At 39.1% G+C, this 19,506-nt stretch overlaps 1 protein-coding gene across 1 annotated transcript in view; it reads left to right on the top strand.

Annotated features, from left to right (window-relative positions):
- Window positions 1-19,506, top strand: part of GXYLT2 (glucoside xylosyltransferase 2) — a gene marked incomplete at its 5' end in the record, with an annotated part of 94,781 nt that overhangs the window by 29,641 nt on the left and 45,634 nt on the right. The window contains one exon of the mRNA XM_040492167.1: window positions 334-465. Within this exon, the coding sequence (XP_040348101.1) occupies window positions 334-465 (132 nt within the window). The remainder of the gene's footprint in view (window positions 1-333; window positions 466-19,506) is intronic.

Raw genomic sequence — 19,506 nt, 5'->3', positions numbered from 1 at the left:
GTAGGTTGTGTTGAAAGTCTTGTGCCTTTATCTTTTGAAGTTGGTTACTGCCAGTTTCCAAAGTGCCCTCTTGGAAGTTTACTCAGATTTATACTCCCCTTGTGTTATTTATGTACCAGCCTCCTAACACCCTTGCCAACTCTGGATGTTATCATTATTATTTTTTTTAGTTCTAGCCATGGTCTTTCATTCACTGAGCACTAATAGTGGTGGTGAAGTTAGATTTTCTGTGTAAGTTGCCTGAATAGTGTCCACTTGAACATGCAGAAGCTTCAGATGTTTTCTGTTTCTCTGGGGCCTAATCATCCTCTTCTTGTATTCCTTGTTTTTTAGTTACGACAGTGGCCTGACTCATATACAAAGAAGTTCGAGCACCGAATCTACCCCATCACATTTTCGGTTGGAAACCCTCAGGAATGGAAGAAATTATTCAAACCGTGTGCTGCTCAGAGACTCTTTCTTCCGGTAGGAACACGAGCCTTTAATAAGGTGTTCTCAGGAGACAATTGCTCTTGCAAACATGGTGAAATTAACTGGTGTTAAACATTTTACTTAAAGCTGAAAATGTGTTTCTCTTGGATTCTGTAGTTGATTTTCTTACTCTTAAAGATATAGAGAAAGGGTTCTTGTGTGCAAGAAGTTGTCTTTCCAGGGGCACCTGGGTGGCTCAGTTGGTTGAGTGTCCGACTCTTGATTCCGTTCAGGTCATGTTGTGACGGTTCGTGAGTTCAAGCTCCACATTGGGCTCTGTGCTAACTGTGCAGAACCTGCTAGGGATTCTCTGTCTCCTCACTGTCTGTCTCTTTCTGTCTCTCTTTCTCTCTCTCTCCCTCAAAATAAATAAATAAACTTAAAAAAAACTTGTCTTTCCACAAGATTGAGGGACTGAGAGCATCCAAAGCATGTCTTGTATTATGAGTCTTTGTGATTATTATTATTTCTCTTATAACAATAACTATTGCCAGATGTAGCCATGCTAGGGAATAGTTCAAAAAAGGCCCAGAGTTCTGGATCAGGCTTTCAGTTTTTAATTTTTTAATTGAATGCTTTTGTTACCTTTTTAAAAATCCTAAATAGAAAAATCACTGAAGATATATCAAAAATTTTTTTAATGTTTATTTTTGAGAAAGAGACAGAGCGCAAGTAGGTTAGGAACAGAGAGAGGGAGACACAGAATTCAAAGCAGGCTCAGAGCTGTCAGCACAGAACCCAAGGTGGGGCTCAAACTCATGAACTATGAGATCATGACCTGAACTGAAGTCAGATGGTTAATCATCTGAGCCACCCAGGTGCCCCTCACCGAAGATAGATCAACACTGATGTCTATCATGGAGCAAAGATGGCAGCTTTGACTTATGAATTGCACTCTTGACATTTGTGACAGATTTGTGCTTTTGGCAAACATTTACTTGGTGCCCATTAAGTACTAGGCCTTGGGTTAGTGATGGCAATATGGTAATGAGCAAGTTAGCGATAGCCTTGCTCCCTTGGAGTTTGAGCCTAGCAGGGCACTGGACAGGTAATTGAAAGTATGATCTATGCTGAAGTCCCATGGATCTATGTAACCTGGGGTTCCACACTGGTCGGAGAAAGGTCATAGAAGATTCTTTTGGGACGTTGCATTTATGCTGAGGCATGAACACCGGAGAAGTGGGGATCACTGGGTGGCAAGGGCCTGGTTGGCAATGAGAGAGAAGAGGGTATTAAGCAGATACAGTAATATGTTCAAAGGCCCTGAATTGGGAAGGAGCATGTTTGGGATAATAAAAGAAGGTAGAGTAACCAGAACATAGAGTGAATGAAGAGGCCAGTAGCAGTTGTATTGTCTGGTCTTTGTGTTAAGGACACTGAAAAGCCATTGACTGATCTCTAGCTTGGAAGTGGCATGATCTGACTTGTGTTTTAAAGAGGACACACTAGGGGCGCCTGGGTGGCGCAGTCGGTTAAGCGTCCGACTTCAGCCAGGTCACGATCTCCCGGTCTGTGAGTTCGAGCCCCGCGTCGGGCTCTGGGCTGATGGCTCAGAGCCTGGAGCCGGTTTCTGATTCTGTGTCTCCCTCTCTCTCTGCCCCTCCCCCGTTCATGCTCTGTCTCTCTCTGTCCCCAAAAAATAAATAAACGTTAAAAAAAATTTTTTTTTTAAAGAGGACACACTAGTTCATTGCAGTGTGGATGGTGGAATCGCTAGACCAGTTGCTGATGAGGTAGGCTATGGTGGGTGCCCTGAAGACGGATTCAGAACCTCCCCAAGAAGTAGTATTTACCAGTCCTCGTGATTGGCTAGTGGTAAGAGTTGAATTGGGAGAGTGCAGTGATAAGTATTTCACCCAGGTTTCTGACCTGAACAGATATTAAGGCTGATCCGTTTGAAATTGCCTATATTCAGCTATTGATGACCTTGTTATGGTTCATCCTACTTAATGGATGGTGGTCTTCGGAGAGATGGAAAAGGCAAAAGGGTGACCAGTTTTCATAGGAGGGAGATGAGTTTAATTTGGGTCCTATTTTGACTCAGAGGTACCTGGGAGATGGCCATGCAGAAAAATCTCACCGTGTGTCGGCTTGAAATCCTAAATGGCAAGTTGGTCCTTTTAGCATTTCTTACCCAGAACCCATGAGAAGAAAAAAGCCCGGTGGTCCTTTTGGTGTCTGTGCACACTCACTCACTCATGAAATGGCCTGTTTGTCACATGCCACGGACCTTCATGTGAGGTGGGATTAACTGCGTAAAAGTGTGGGTAAGGAACAACTAATTTAAAATGGAACTAGGGGCGCCTGGGTGGCGCAGTCAGTTAAGCGTCCCACTTCGGCCAGGTCACGATCTCACAGTCCGTGAGTTCGAGCCCCGCGTCAGGCTCTGGGCTGATGGCTCAGAGCCTGGAGCCTGTTTCCGATTCTGTGTCTCCCTCTCTCTGTGCCCCTCCCCCATTCATGCTCTGTCTCTCTCTGTCCCAAAAATAAATAAACGTTGGGAAAAAAAATAAAAAAAAAAAAAAACAAAACTGGAACTAAAATCTGTGTGTTGGTAATATAATAACTAATTACCATGTCAGAAGATGAGAAAAAAATGTCAGGTTTCTTTTCCTTATCTCTGTTTTAGGGGGGAAAATGTATTCAAAACCCAGGTTCCTATTGGAAAATTGTCTCTCCCACCTATCCAAAAAATATAAGCAACCCAGTAGAGCCACGTTTGAATTTTCCCTGACCTTGAGTTGTGCCTTTATTGCCAGCATTAAAAAAACAAACCTACCACATGATGGTTTTCATTCATTCCCAGCTAAGTAAGCATTCCATTTTGAATGACAAATGAGTGCTGGTATTCCTTATCTGCTTTTGATAATGGAAACTAGCCCTCCTTAAAAATAATAGAGAGGGATTGTAGTTGACAGGACATTTACCTTCTCCAAGTCATGTATCATAACAGCAGACTATGAGCATGGCATTTTGGGGCATCAGTAGAATGTATTGAACCTCAGGGTAATTTGAAGTAAAGTCTAGGTGATGTTTTCCTTGAAATTCATCTCTGTAAAACCAAATCAAATGTACTACTGAGCCAGCAGAGTGAAGATGGAGGTCCCAAAATGCGAACATTCTAGCAAGTGGTAGGTCAGTCGATTGAGAACCACAGTGTCACCCATATTCTGAGGCAGTGTCATCTACCCCAAGCCTGTAGAAATAAAACCCCTTCTCACATAAGATCTCACTCAGAATAAGATCAGAGTACAAGTCTGCAACCAAAGCCTATTATTTTCTTAAGTACAATTAGTGGAATTCAGATCCCACCAATTCAGGATTTATGAAGTCCCAGAAACCAGTGGACCTTTAATTTTCTATTTCTGTGAATAATGGTTCTAAGAGCAGGACCATTATTAGTGCAAAGTAAGCTCCAGCTGGCTTGTACTAGTAAGCTGTCTAAGATGCATACCACTTTCAGGTAGCTCAGAAGCTGAAAGTATTTAAAACAATCTGTTAATTAGAAATAAATCAAATCTGTTCATTCAAATTTATCCTAGAGTACTTTTCCCTTTTCCTTTAGTGACAGCCATAAAGCTTCCACTATGGTAAAAATAATGGAGTGTCATGAATTCATAATACCCTTCTCCCATTTAATTGGAATTACTGAGATTTTATAATGGCTCTATACATTTTGTTGCACACTCTGCCTCCTTGATTCCAAAAATCTACGTCCTCACTAATTGTGGTCTTCTGGGGACCCTAGAGATATTTTAAACATGACAGGGATCATTGAATTGCAGAATCTTCAGAGACTTTATTGGCAAATGGCATCCATTGTGGAAATTTACATTAGGTTAAGGTGCTATGTAGTTCTCACTGGAGGAGAAAGGCCCCCTTTAACAAAGTTTTGATAAATTCCAAGATTACAATAATGTCTCATGTCATTCTTGCTCCCAACACTTGGCCACAACCATCCATCTCAGAGGAAGAAGTTAGTGAAGGATATTGTCATGAGAGGTAGGATAAAATTGCTTACAGCCTTGACCTGTAAATTCTTCCTGAATTTTCTGGACATTTCGATATTTCTAACAAAGTTGACTCATCCTTTAATATTTCAAAGGCATACCATGACAAATAAATAGAAATCTTAGATTACCTAGGTTTTCTACATCACATCTCAAGTAGCAATATGTAATCTTTCCTTTTTCTGCTTACAGTTTGTTAAAGAGGTTTGTAACTGGTTCCAATATTTGGAAAACTGTATACTTACAAGAAATATTTTAATGAGTCAGCTATAAGCTAATGGACAAGAGAGGTTACCTGACTTATAAGAACTTTCTATAATTAAGGTCAGGCCTCTGTGCTATTATTAATATTATAACTCAGCGTTAGCAGTTAACATTCAGGCTTCCTTGGAACCAGTGCTTTGGACGTCAACAAATACTGACAGATATATGAGAACATATTAAAAATTCTTAGTAAGAGGAACATCTATTAGAATCACTACAAACGGTGCGCCTGGGTGGCGCAGTCGGTTAAGCGTCCGACTTCAGCCAGGTCACGATCTCGCGATCCGTGAGTTCGAGCCCCGCGTCAGGCTCTGGGCTGATGGCTCAGAGCCTGGAGCCTGTTTCCGATTCTGTGTCTCCCTCTCTCTCTGCCCCTCCCCCGTTCATGCTCTGTCTCTCTCTGTCCCAAAAATAAATAAACATTGAAAAAAAAAATTAAAAAAAAAAAAGAATCACTACAAATGATGTCTCTGTATTTCATTAAACATTAAGAAGCCATAAATTATTAGGATAAGATGAGCTATCAGAAAGATCCCTTGAAAATGACCCTTGATCCCAGTTTGGTTGAACAAGCTTTCCACACTCCTAATCATTTACTCACACACTATTAAAAGCTTGACATTCAGGATATTAGTTACAACTCTTGGTTACCTGTGAAAAAACTCAACTCCCAAGTAGCTAAAGAAAGAAGGAAATTTTTTGGCTTAACTGACAGTGAAATGCAGATGATCCCAAGCATAGGACTGATCTGGGGGCTCACATACGTCACCCAGGCTCTGAGTGCCTCTCCCTCAGTCCTTCCAGGGCTCACTCCAGGAGTATAATGATTGCTTGAAGCAGCCTGAGATCCAAATGCTAGAAGCTTAGTCTAGTAGAAAAAGCAGAAAAAGCAGAAAGGGTGGCTACTTCCAAAATGGTGGCAGAAGAACTCTGTGCAAATGTTCCCCAGAGAGATAGGCATAAGTGGTAAAAATTATTTTTAAAGCAACTATCTAGAATCTTTGGACATTATGATAAGGACCTAAGCAAATAAAGAAACAGATTATTCAAGAAAATCTACTAATGTAACCAAATCCAAGCTTGCTTTGCTCGCTACATAACAGACCCATAATCTAGAGGCAAGATATTAGGGTAAGTAAAGTGACTTTATTTGGAAAGCCAGAAAACCAAGGGGATGCAGACCATTGTCCTAAAGAACCATCTCCCCTTGGCAGGAAATTTGAGCTTCTTTTATGTTGTTAGCAAAAGAGGGAACTGAGAGGGAATTGGAGTCCAAAGATGACTGATGTCTGTAGATATCTGAAGAAGGTTGTGTAACTTCTTTGTCCTTGGTCAGTGATCTTTGTGTACAGGAATCTGGTCATGTCATTCCTGTGAATGTTAAGCATATCATAGTCATTTCTGTATGTGCTTCCCTGTCTCCTCAGGTAAGGTAGATTTTGGGTAGAAAGCAGTGTTTCCAAATCTTAGCCGTAAGCAAAATGTCTTCGCTGATTAACATGGCTACCTCTAGGGCTAAAGCAGAAGTTTCTAAGCTTCCATCACACTAGCAAGGGAAATAGAAGCAACATGGAGTCAGACATGCTGGTTTTCTCCCTGTTACAGTAAAACTTGGTAAGAAAGAGGGAGAGTCTGTGACATTTGAACCTCCCTCTGGTCTCCCCTTCCAACTCAGCACGATGGAATGTCAACTCTGGGCAATTCAGTCAAGAATACAGGGATACTTTCTCCCCAGCTCCTGGTTGAGAGATACGGTATTAACTTAGGGAGGGCAGGCCATGAGGAGTTCTCATCTCTACAGCTATGTATCACAGAGCTTAAATTCCAGGCAAATGTAGCCAACATCCTGGGGCTTCCTTAATTAAGAGGAAGCTGGTACCTTCATGAGAGCAACAAACTAAACTATAAGCTAGTTAGTTTACCAGGGAGAACAGGGAAAGAGACAGATAAAAAGTGCCTTCTTGGTGCCAGAACAACGTTCAAAGACTGGCCTCAATAACTATCCCTGTAAATAAGCCTAAATGGAATTGGATCAGATGGAGGAGCACTTAGTGCCTCAAAAACAATTAGTTGGCAGTTAGTGGAGGGTAATAGCTGGGTGTAATATCATCAGAGGTAGACAGCTTAACAGAAAGATTAGAGAGTCAGTCAAAAAGAGGTGATAAAACCACTATCATTTCAGGATGGCTGTGTGCATGCCCCAGGCTGCACCCACTGAGTAACAATACCACCGGCTGCATAGAGTGGGTGAAGTGGACTTTCCTAAAATAGTCCAGGCAAGATTCTAAACAAATGAATAAATAAATAAACATCAAAGGGTGCCAGGGTGGCTCAGTCAGTTAAGCGTCTGACTTCAGCTCAGGTCATGATCTTGCGGTTCGTGAGTTCAAGCCCTGCATCGGACTCTTTGCTGACAGCTCAGAGCCTGGAGCTTGCTTCAGATCTGTGTCTCCCTCTCTTTCTGCCCCTCCCCTGATTGCTTGCTCTCTCTCTCTCTCTCAAAAATAAATAAACATTAAAAAATTTTTAAAAAAGAAATAAAAAACATCAATAAGCCATGTAGGTTGGAGTTGCTAAAATATATTATCTAAAACATCCTATCATACTATAATACATTAACATGCTAAATACGTTATCCATGTTTTTTCATCAAAAAAATTTGAGGCAAAGAAACGGAAAACTGTGACTCATTCACAGGAAAAAATGCAAGCAATAGAAAATGCCTGTGATAGGACCCAGATGTCAGATTTAATAGAAAAAGACTTCACCCCTTGGGGGCCAGGCCTCGCTCTGGTCACTTGATGGGGTCTCATCCCTAGGGACATAGTACAGCCCTGGGGCTCTGCTGGTGTGGGCTCAGGACCTGTGGGTACAAGCCTGATTCTTGAGGGTCTGACCAGGAGGTAGGGACATCACCACCACTTGGGACCCCAGCTCTCCCCAGCTGTCAGTAATTAAAAGCAATCTAACACGCATACACACGCACACACAAATAACAAATGACTTCAAAGCAGCCATTATATTTTCAAGCAACAAAAGGGAACCATACTTAAGTAAAGTAAGCTATGATGACAATATTTCATAAAACTAAGAATATCGGTAAAAAGATGAAACTTATTTTTAAAAACAGCCAAATGGAACTTCTGGAGTTAACAGTTACAATGATTGAAATGAAAAGTCATTAAAGGAGCTCACAGCAGATTTGAAATTAAAGTGGAAAGAATTGGTAAATTTGCAGATAGATCAATAAAGGTCATGCAATCCAAGGAACAGAGAAAAATAATGATTAAAATTGACCAGAAACTGAGAGAAATGTGCAACACATAAAGCAAGTGAGCATATGCATGATGAGAGTGCCAGAAGGAGAGGGGAAAGAGAGGAATAGAAAAAACTATTTGAAGAAATAATGGTTGAAAACGTGCCAATTTGATGAAAAACTATCTACCCATCAAAGTTCACAGAACTCTAAGTAAGATAAACTCAAGGAGGTCCACATGAAGACAAATCATAATAAAGATCCTGAAAGACAAGTCTTAAAAGTAAGAGAAAAACAACTTGTTACATACAAGGGAACTCCATTAAGATTAACAGCAAATTTCTCATTAGAAACTGTGGAGGCCAGAAGGCCATGGGATGACATATTTGAAGTGCCAAGGGGTGGGGGGAAACTGTCAACCAAAAATCGTATATCTAGCAAAACTGTTTTAAAAATGAAGGTGAGATAGGCTGTGTGCCCAACAGTCTTCTGGGTCTGTTTCTTGCTTCAACGGGGTTTGGATGGAATAGACCCAGGCATGCCTCTTCTACCAGCCTCCTACCACCCTCCAAATTTTTTTCAGTCTCAACCTTCAGAGCCATCTTCTCAGCTACCCTCTGCCTCCGGGACCAGCCAACACCCTGTACTGAGCTTAGCTCCTTATTAGCAATCAAATATGAACTCTCAGATTCATCAGAATTATTCCGCAGAAGTGGATGCTGCTGTCAACCACCTGGTCAGCATGGATCTACCGGCCTCCTACACCTACCTCTTTCTGGGCTTCTATTTCTGCAAAGATGTAGCTCTGGAGGGCATGGGCCACTCTTCCACAAGTTGGCTGAAGCAGAATGAGCCTACTGAGCTGTCCCTTGAAGATGCAAAACCAGCACCGCAGCCATGCCCAGAATGTGCAGAGGCCATCCCCAGATGAGTGGAGTAAAACCTTGGATGCCATGGAAGCAGCCCTTGTTCTGAAGAAGACCTGAACCAGACCCTTTTGGATCTGCATGCCCCGGGTTCTGCCCACTCAGACCCCTATCTCTGTGACTTCCTGGAGAACCACTTCCTAGATGAGGAGGTGAAACTCATCAAGAAGATGGGCGACAAGCTTTCTAACCTCCCCAGGAGGGGCTAGGCAAGTATCTGTTTGAAAGGCTCACACTTAAGCATGACTACGAACTGCTCAAGCCCAGCAGCCTTTGAGGGGCCCTCTGGCATCCCTGTGGTGTGGGGACTTATGCCTGAGCCTCTTCCTGAGGCCACAAGGCAGCTTTTAAACCACCCTGGAGCCTTGAGGCCTCTCCCAACCCTCTCCCAAGCCATGCACCAAATGGAAACAATAAAACTTTTCACAGAAAAAAAAAAAAAGGAGAAGAAGGAGAATGGGAAGGTAAAATTGAGTCATTCCCAGATAAAGAAAACTGAGACAGTTTGGTGCTAGCAGAACTGACTTATAAGCAATACTAAAGAAAGTTCTTCATGCTAAAAGCAAGTGAGTCCAGACAGTAATTCAAAATCACTTCATAAAAAAGAGCCTTAGTAAAGGAATTATATAGAAAACATTATAATGAATATTTCTTTTCTTAGTTCTTTTTAAAATAATTTCTGCACCCAGTGTGGAGCTTGAACTCATAACCCTGAGATCAAAAGTCACATGCGTTACTGACTGAACCAGCCAGGCACTCCTATAATGAATATTTCTTATCATTTATTCTCTTAATTTACTTTAAAAACAATTATATAATACAATATGTATGTAACTGTATTGTTGGGACTGTAACATAGAAATGTAATGTATTTAAAAATAATAGCACAAAGGTGGTTGGAGTTGAGCAAAGTTGTGGGGGATAACAAAATGATAACAGAGAGTAACTCAAATCCACAGGAACAAATGAAGAAAATCAGAAATGGTAGAAGAAGGTTAATATAACAAACTCCATAAATATATCCTTGTTCTCCTTCCTCTCCTAGCTTCTTTAAAACACGTACAATTACATGAAGTAGCAATTACAACAGTATATTACTGGGTTTGTGACAGGTATGGATGCAATACATACAACAATGACATCACAAAATGGAGACAAGAGAATAGAGTTATATAGGACTGACATTAGTGTACCTTACTGGAATTAAGTTAGTATAAATCTGAAGCATATTTTGATAAGATATATATGGTAAGCCCGGGAGCAACCACTGAAGAAAAATATGGTAAAAACAAATCACTATCTTAAAATGTTACATTAGAAAATATCTACTCAATGCAAAAGAGAGCAGTAAAGGAAGAGTATGGGAACAAAAGAGACAGGAGACATATTGAGAAGAAAAAGTAAAATGGCAGACATAAATTCAACTATATCAATAACATTAAATGAGAGTGGATAAAACAATCCAATCAAAAGGCAGAAATTGCCAGAGATAGGTAATAAAAAAAAAAAAAAACATAATGTGCTATGTACAGGAAACATACCTTAGGTTCAAAGATACAAATAGGTTAGAAGCAAAATGATGGAAAAAGATGTCAATCAAACAGCAACCACAAGATAGCTGGAGTGGCTATACTAATATCAGACAGAACAGAACTGAAAAAAAATTGCTAGAGGAAAACAGGCACATTTTATAATGCTAAAAACATTAACCCACCAAGAAGATATAACAATTATAAATATACAACATGAAGCCTAAACTGACAGAATTCGAGGGAGAAATAGGCAGTCCACCAATAATAATGGGAGACTTTAATGCCCACATTCAATAATGGGTTTCAATAGGTAGATCATCAACAAGGAAATAGACCTGAACAATACTTAAAAGCAATTGGACCAACAGATACCTATAGAGCCCTCCACCCAAGACTGGTAGAACACACGTTCTTCTGAGTGCATATGGAACATTCCCATGGCAGACCACATGTTAGGCCACAAAACAAGCCTCAATGAATTAAAGAGGACTGAAGTCATGTAAAGTATGTTCTCTGACCACAGTGGAATGAAATTAGAAGTCATTAAGAGAAAGAAATTTGGGAAACTCAAAAATAATGTGGAAATTAAACAACACACTCCTAGATAACCAATGGGCCAAAAAAGAAATTACAGAAAAAATTAGAAAATACTTTGAGATAAATGAAAATAAGCATACCAAAACTTATGAGAGCAGCTGAAGCAGTACTTAGATGGATATTTATAGTTGTAAACTGCTACATTACAAATGAGGAAAGATTTTAAATCAATATTTTAACCTTCTACCTGATACACTTGAAAAAGAACAAACCAAATCCAAGCAAGAGCAAGGAAGGAAAGAGTAAAGATTAGAGTAAAAAATAATGAAGTAGAGAATAGAAAAGGAATAGGGATAACAACAGAACTGAAAGTTCGTTCTTTGAAAAGATCAACAAAATTGATAAACCTGTAGCTAGACTGAACAAGAGAGAAAAAGAAGACTCAAATTACAGAAGTCAGGAATGAAAGAGGGGAGATGAATACCAACATTAGTGATATAAAAAGAATTGTAAAGCAACAGTATAAAAAACTGTATGATAGTCAGTTAGATAACTTAGATGAAATGGACAACTTTGAAACTGACAACTCAGCACACAGCCCGAGGTGGGGCTCAAACTCACAAATGGTGAGATCATGACCTGAGCCGAAGCTGGACGCTCAACCGACTGAGCCACCCAGGCGCCTCTGGTAGAGGTCATTTCAGAGAATGAACCCCAAAGGCAAAAGTTAAAGGGTAAAGACTGACCGTTCTGATCGTCTATTCTTTAATAATCTGTGCAAACAGTAAGAAAGTACTTTTGGGGAGCCTGGGTGGCTCACTTGGTGAGTGTCCGACTTCAGCTCAGGACTAGATGGTTTCGTCGGTGAGTTCTACCAAACCTTTAAATAATTAATACAAATTGTTTCCAATGTCTTTCAAAAAAAAAATAGAAAGAAAAGAAGTAAATATGTCCCAACTCACTCTATTAGGCCACATATTAACCTGTTACCAAAACCATGCAGTGACATCACAAGATATCAGACCAATTACAGACCAATTACTCATGAATGTAAAAATTCATGAGATGGAAAAATCCTCAAGAAATACTACCATAGAAAATCCAGCAACTCAAAAACGGATTATACACTATAGCTAAGTGGGATTATCCCCAGGGATACAAAGTTGGTTTAACATAGTAAAATCAATTAATGTAATATAATATGTAAACAGAATAAAGAACAAAAAGGTCATGAATATCTCAATAGATGCAGAAAAAAACTGACAAAATCTAGTACCCTTTATGAAAAAAAACAAAACAAAACACATTCAACCCTAAGAATAGAAGAGAACGTTCTCAACCTGATGTAGGGCTTCTATAAAAACTTCACAACTGGTGTTATACTTAATGGCAAAAGACTGAATTCTTTATCTCTAAGATCAGATTAAAAAATAGTTAAATGCTCTCAAAATTTCTTTTATTTATTTATTTATTTATTTATTTATTTATTTATTTACTTACTTTAGAGAGAAAGACTATGCACACACACACACACGCTTGCATGAGCATGGGAGGGGCAGAAGGAAAGAGAATCTCCAGCAGGCTCCACACTCAGCACGGAGCTCTATGCAAGGCTCGATCTCAGGACTGTGAGATCATGACCTGAGCCGAAATCAAGAGTTGGATGCTTAATTGATTCAGCCACCCAGACGCCTCTATGCTCTCAAAATTTCTATTCAGCATTGTAGTGAAAGTTCTAGTTGGGGCATTCAGGCAAGAAAATGGAATAGAATGAATTCTGATGTGAAAGAAAGAAGTAAAACTATCTCTATTGTCAAATGACTTCATATCATATGTAGAAAATCCTAAGGAATCAACTTAAAAAACAATTAGCATTAATACACAAATTAAGTGGGGTGCCTGGGTGGCTCAGTCGGTTAAGCATCCATCTTCAGCTCAGGTCATGATCTCATGGTTTGTGGGTTCGGGCCCCGCATCAGGCTCTCTGCTGACAGCTGGCTTCGGATTTTGTCTCCCTCTCTCTTTGCTCTTCCCCCACTCACACTCCAAGTGTCTTCCTCCAAAATAAATAAATATCAATACAAATTTAAAAAATAAACAAATTTAGTAAGGTTGCAAGATACAAAACCAAGACACAGAAATAAATTGTATTTCTAAACACTTCCAATGAGCAATCCCGAAATAAGATTAAGAAAACAATTCCATGTATAATGACAAAAATAATAAAATGCCTAAGAATAAATTTAACAAAATGAGTGTAAAATCTGTACTCTGAAAATTGTAAGAGTCGTTGAAAGAAATTGAAGAAGAGTTAAATGGAAAGACAGCTCATGTTCATAGATCAAAAGACTTAATATTGTTAAGATGGCATTAGTCCTCAACATTGTCTACAGAGTCAGTGCAGTCTTTAGCAAAATCCCACCTGACTTCAGTGCAGAAATTGACAAGCTGATCCTAAAATTCATACAGAAATCCAAGGAACTATAGTGTCAGTAAGCTTCTAGCCAGGCTAACTAAATAAAAAAGAGAAAGGACACAAATTATTATTATTAGAAATGAAAGAGGGGACATCATTAGTACAGATTTATTTTCATGGACATTAAAAGTTTAATAAAAAAAATACTAACATTTCTATGACCACAAATTTGATAAGTTAAATGAAATGGATTGATTCCTTGAAAGACACAAACTATCAAAACTCACACAAGAAGAAATAGATGATCTGAATAACCCTGTGCCTATTAAAGAAATTGAATCAATAATTAATACCTTACAAACAGAAAGTACCAGGGCCAGATGGGTTTGCTGGTGAATTCTATCAAACATTTAAGGACGAAGTTATACCAGTTCTCTACAATCTCTTTCAGAGGATAGAAGAGGGAATACTTCCTAACTCATTATATGAGGCCACCATTGCTCTAATGCAAAACCAGACAAAACGATAATAAGGGAACTATAGACTACTTATCTCTCATTAACACAGATGCAAAAATCCTCAACAAATTATTAGCAAATCAAATCCAAAAAAGCATAGAAAATATTATACACCTTAACCAAGTGGGATTTATCCCAGGTATGCAGGGCTGGTTCAGCATTAAAAAGTCAATTAACAAGGTGCCTGGGTGGCTCAGTCAGTTGGGCGTCCAACTTCAGCTCAGGTCATGATCTCGCTGTCTGTGAGTTCGAGCCCTGCGTCAGGCTCTGTGCTGACGGCTGGGAGCCTGGAGCCTGTTTCAGATTCTGTGTCTCCCTCGCTCTCTGCCCCTCCCCCACTCATGCTCTGTCTCTGTCTCTGTCTCTCTCTCTCTCTGTCAAAAATAAATGAACATTTAAAAAAATTGTTTTAAAAAGTCAATTAGCGTAGCCCATCACATCAACAGACTAAAAGAGGGAAAGTACATGATCTTATTAATAGATGCAGAAAAAACATTTGACAGACTTCAACATTTATTCATGATAAAAACTGTCAGTAAGCTAGGAATTAAAGGGAACCATATCAACTTGATAAAAAACTGTCTATAAAAATCCCTACAGCTGGGGCATCTGGGTGGCTCAGTTGGATGAGCGTCCAGCTTCAGCTCAGGTCACAATCTCATGGTTTGTGAGTTTGAGCGTTGCATTGGGCTCTCTGCTGTTAGCACAGAGCCTGCTTCACATCCTCTGTCCCCTGCTGTCTACTCCTCCCCTACTCACACACTCTCTCTCAAAAATAAATAAATAAACATTAAAAAGAAACCCAACAGCTAATTTTGTACTTAATGGATCTTACAAAGTAAGCTTTAGGACCTTAATAGGATAGGGAGACTCAATATTGTCAAGATGTCACTCCTTCCCAAGACAATTTATAGATTCACCTCAATTCCAGTCAAAATCCTACCAAGTTACTTTACAAATATAAACAATCTGTAAAGTTCTTATGGACAGGCAAAAGGCTCAGAATATCCAATACAGTGCTGAAAGAGAAGAACAAAGTTGCGTAACTGATGCTACGCAGCTTTAAGACTTACTCTAAAGCTATAGTAATCAAAACAGTAGTATAGGCAAAAGAATAGACAAATAGATCAATGAAACAGAATAGAGAGTCTATAAATAGACCCCCATAAATACAGTCAACTGATCTTTGACAGAGGAGCAATACAATGGAACAAAGATAGTCTCTTCAACGAATGGTGCTGGAACAACTGGATATCCATATACAAACTGATAAATATAGATGCAGACCTTACATACTTCACAAAAAGTAACTCAAAATGGGTCAGATACTGAAGTGTAAAATGCAAAACTATAAAACTCCTGGAAGATAACATAGGAGAAGACCTAGATGACCTTGGGTACCATGGTGGCTTTTTATATATAATGCCAAAGGCATGATCCATGAAAGAAACCATTGATAAGATGGACTTTGTTCAGTTTAAAAGCTTCTGCTCTGTGAAAGACAGTATCATGAGAATGGGAAGACCAGCTATAGGCTGGAAGAGAATATTTGCAAATTTCTGATAAAGGATTATTATCCAAAATATACCAAAAACTCTTTAAAACTCAACAATAAGAAGCAACCTAATTTTTTTAATATATGAAATCTATTGTCAAATTGGTTTCCATACCACACCCAGTGCTCATCCCAAAAGATGCCCTTTTCAATGCCCATCACCTACTCTCCCCTCCCTTCCACCCCCCATCAACCCTAAGTTTATTCTCAGTTTTTAAGAGTCTCTTAAGAAGCAACCTAATTTAAAAATGGGCCAAAGACTGGGGCGCCTGGGTAGCTCAGTCAGTTAAGCGTCCGACTTTGGCTCAGGTCATGATCTCACAGTTCGTGGGTTTGAGCCCTGCGTTGGGCTCTGTGCTGGCAACTCGGAGTCTGGAGTCTGCTTTGGATTCTATCTCCCTCCCTCTCTCTCTCTGCCCCTCCGCTGCTTGCTCTCTCTCTCTCTCAAATATAAATAAACATTAAATTTTAAAAAATGGGCAAAGACTTTAATAGACACCTAATCAAGGAAGATGTACAGATGGCAAATAAGTATATGAAAAGATGCTTTATATAGTATGTCATCAGAGAAGTGCAAATTAAACCAATAATGAGATACCACTACACATATGTTAGAATGGCCAGAAAGAACGCTGGTGTTACCAAATTCTGATGAGGGGGTGGACCAACAGGAATTCTCATGCCTTGCTGGTGGGAATGAAAAATGGATGGGGTGCCTGGGTGGCTCAGTCGGTTAAGCATCTGACTTCAGCTCAGGTCACGATCTCATGGTTCGTGAGTTCAGGCCCCACATCTGGCTCTGTGCTGACAGCTAGCTCAAAGCCTGGAGCCTGTCTTTGGATTCTGTGTCTCCCTCTCTCTCTGTTCCTCCACTGCTCGTGCTGTCTGTCTGTCTGTCTGTCTCTCTCTCAAAAATAAATAAAAACATTGAAAAATTTAAAAAAAAAAGAAAAGAAAAACGGTGCAGCCACTTTGGAAGATAGTTTGGTGGTTTCTTACAAAACTAAATGTACCTTTACCATGGGACCCAGCAGTTGCACTCTTGGTATTTACCCAAAGTAGCTGAAAACATGCCCACACAGTAACCTGTACTTAGATGTTTAGAGCAGCTTTATTCATAATTTTGAAAACTTGGAAGCAACCAAGATGTCCTATGGCAGGTAAATGGATAAATAAACTGGACACATCCAGATAATGGGATATTATTGAGTGCTTAAAAAGAATTGAGCTATCAAGCCCTGAAAAGTCATGGAGGAAACTTAAATGCATATTACTAAGTGTAAGAAGCCTATCTGAAAAAGCTACACATTTTTGATTTCAGCTATATGACTTTCTGTTAAAGGCAAAAAGCTATGGAGACAATGAAGATGTTTGCCTGGTTGGGGGGCAGCCAGGGTAATGAATGAACAGGCAATGCACTGAGGGTTTTTAGGGTAGTGATAATATTCTATATGGTATTACACTGGTATATATATGTAACTATACCTTTGTCCAAACCCAAGAATGTACAACACCAAAAGTTAACCATCATGTAAAGTATGTACTTGGGGTTATTATGATATGTCAATGTAGGTTCATACTTGGTAACAAATATACCATTCTGGTGAGCGATGTTGATAATAGAGGAGACTATGCACGTGTAGAGACAGGAGATATAGGAGAAATCTCTGTACTTTCTCTTAATTTTGTTGTGTACCTGGAAACTGCTCTTAAAAATAATCTTTATTAGAAAGAAAGAATGAATGAATGAAAGAAAGAAAGAAAGAAAGAAAGAAAGAAAGAAAGAAAGATGGAGGGAGTGAGGAAGGAAGGAAGGAAGGAACGAAGGAAGGAACGAAGGAAAGAAGGAAGGAAGGAGAACTCAAGGGACCCAAAATATCCAAAACCAACCTGGAAAAGGTGAGCAAGGTTGAAAGATTCTCACTTCCTGATTTTAAAATTTACTACTAAGGTACAGTAACCAAGCCAAAGCAGTACTGGCATAAGGATAGACATATAGAGCAATGGAAGAGAATTGAGTCCAGAAATGAATTCTCATAGTTACAGATTCATTCAATGGAGAAATAGTAATCTTTTCAACAAATGGTGCCAGGAAAACTGAATATCCACATGCAAAAGAATAAAGTTGTATTCCCTACCTCATGCCATATTAAAAAAATTAATTCAAGTGGATCAAAGACCCATATAGAAGAGCTAAAAATGGAAAAGTCTTAGAAGAAAATACAGGAGTAAATCTTCAGGACCTTCAATTAGACTGTGTTGTTTTTTTTTTTTTTGTTTTGTTTTTAAGATATGATACCAAAAACCCATGGAACAAAAGAAAAACTGGATATTTGGACTACATCAGAATTGAAAACTTCTGTGCTTCAAATAAGAGCATCAATAAAATATAAAGAAAGACATCCACAGAATGGGAGAATATATTTGCATATCACATATCTGATAAGGAACTTGTTATAAATAATTCTTACAACTCAATAATAAAAAGATAAATAGCCCAATTAAAACATGGGCAAAGGATCTGAATAGACATGCCTCCAGAGAAGATATAAAAAGAGGAAATATACATATAAAAGATGCTCAAAATCATTAGTCATCAGGGGAATGAAATCAAAACCACACTGAGATGCCACTTCACCCCACTAGGATGGCTGTAATCAAAAAGACATTATAACAAATGTTGGCAAGGATGTGGATAAACTGGAAGCCCTGTGCACTGCTGGTAGGAATATAAAATGGTGCAGCTTCTTTGAAAAACAGTCTGCCATTTCCCCAAAAGATTAAACGTAGAGTTACCCGATGACTCAACAACTCCACTTCTACATAATGAAGAGAAATGAAAACATATGTACACAAATATTCATAGCAGCGTTGTTCCTAAGAGATAAAAGATGAATACAACCCAAAAAGATGGATACAATCCATCAACTGTTGACTGGATAAATAAAATGCATTATGCGTGTGAAATGGAATAGTACTTGGCAGGAAATAGAAATGAAGTAAGTATTATTGATACATGCTACAGTGTGGGTGTGCTTTGAAAGCGTGCTAAATGAAAGGAGCCATTCAAAAACAACACATATTGTATGATTCCATTTGTATGAAATGTACTGAATAGGCAAATCTATTTATAAAGATAGTAGATTAGTGCTTGCCTAGGGCTAATCAGGATGTGGAAAATAGGGAGTGACTGCTAATGTGTACAGAATTTCTTTTTGACATGCTGAAAATGTCCGAAAAGTAGATTGTGATGATGTTCAGCAATCAAAAAGAATGAAATCTTGCCATTTGCAGCAACAAGGATGGAACTAGAGTGTATTATGCTAAGCAAAATTAGTCAGAGAAAGACAAATATCATATGACTTCACTCATATGTGGAATTTAAGATACAAAACAGATGAGCATAAGGGAAGGGAAGCAAAAGTAATATAAAAATATAAAAACAGGGGCTCCTGGGTGGCTCATTCAGTTAAGCGTCCGACTTCGGCTGAGGTCATTATCTTGCAGTTTATGAGTTTGAGCCCTGTGTCGGGCTCTGTGCTGACACCTCAGGGCCTAGAGCCTGCTTCAGATTCTGTGTCTCCTCCTCTCTCTGCCCTTCCCATGCTCATGCTATGTCTCTCTCTCTCTCTCTGTCTCTCAATAACAAATAAACGTTAAAAAAATTATATATATATAATATATATTATATATATATTATATATATATATTATATATATATAGAGAGAGAGAGAGAGAGAGAGAGAGAGACAAGGAGGGGGACAAAACACAAGAGACTCTTAAATACAGAGAACAAACAGTATTGCTGGAGGAGTTGTAGGGGAGGGGATGGGCTAAATGGGCAAGGGGCATTAAGGAGGACACTCACTGAGATGAGCACTGAGCGTTATATGTATGGGATGAATCACTGGATTCCACTCCTGAAATCATTACTGCACTATATGCTAACTATTTGGATGTAAATTAAAAAAAAAAAAAAAAAAGATTGGGATGATGTTGCACCACTCTGTGAATATATTAA

Source organism: Herpailurus yagouaroundi, unplaced genomic scaffold (genome assembly GCF_014898765.1).
Source record: "Herpailurus yagouaroundi ecotype Mexico unplaced genomic scaffold, PumYag 183, whole genome shotgun sequence".
Taxonomy (NCBI): domain Eukaryota; kingdom Metazoa; phylum Chordata; class Mammalia; order Carnivora; family Felidae; genus Herpailurus; species Herpailurus yagouaroundi.
This window is presented reverse-complemented; position numbering and strand designations above follow the sequence as displayed.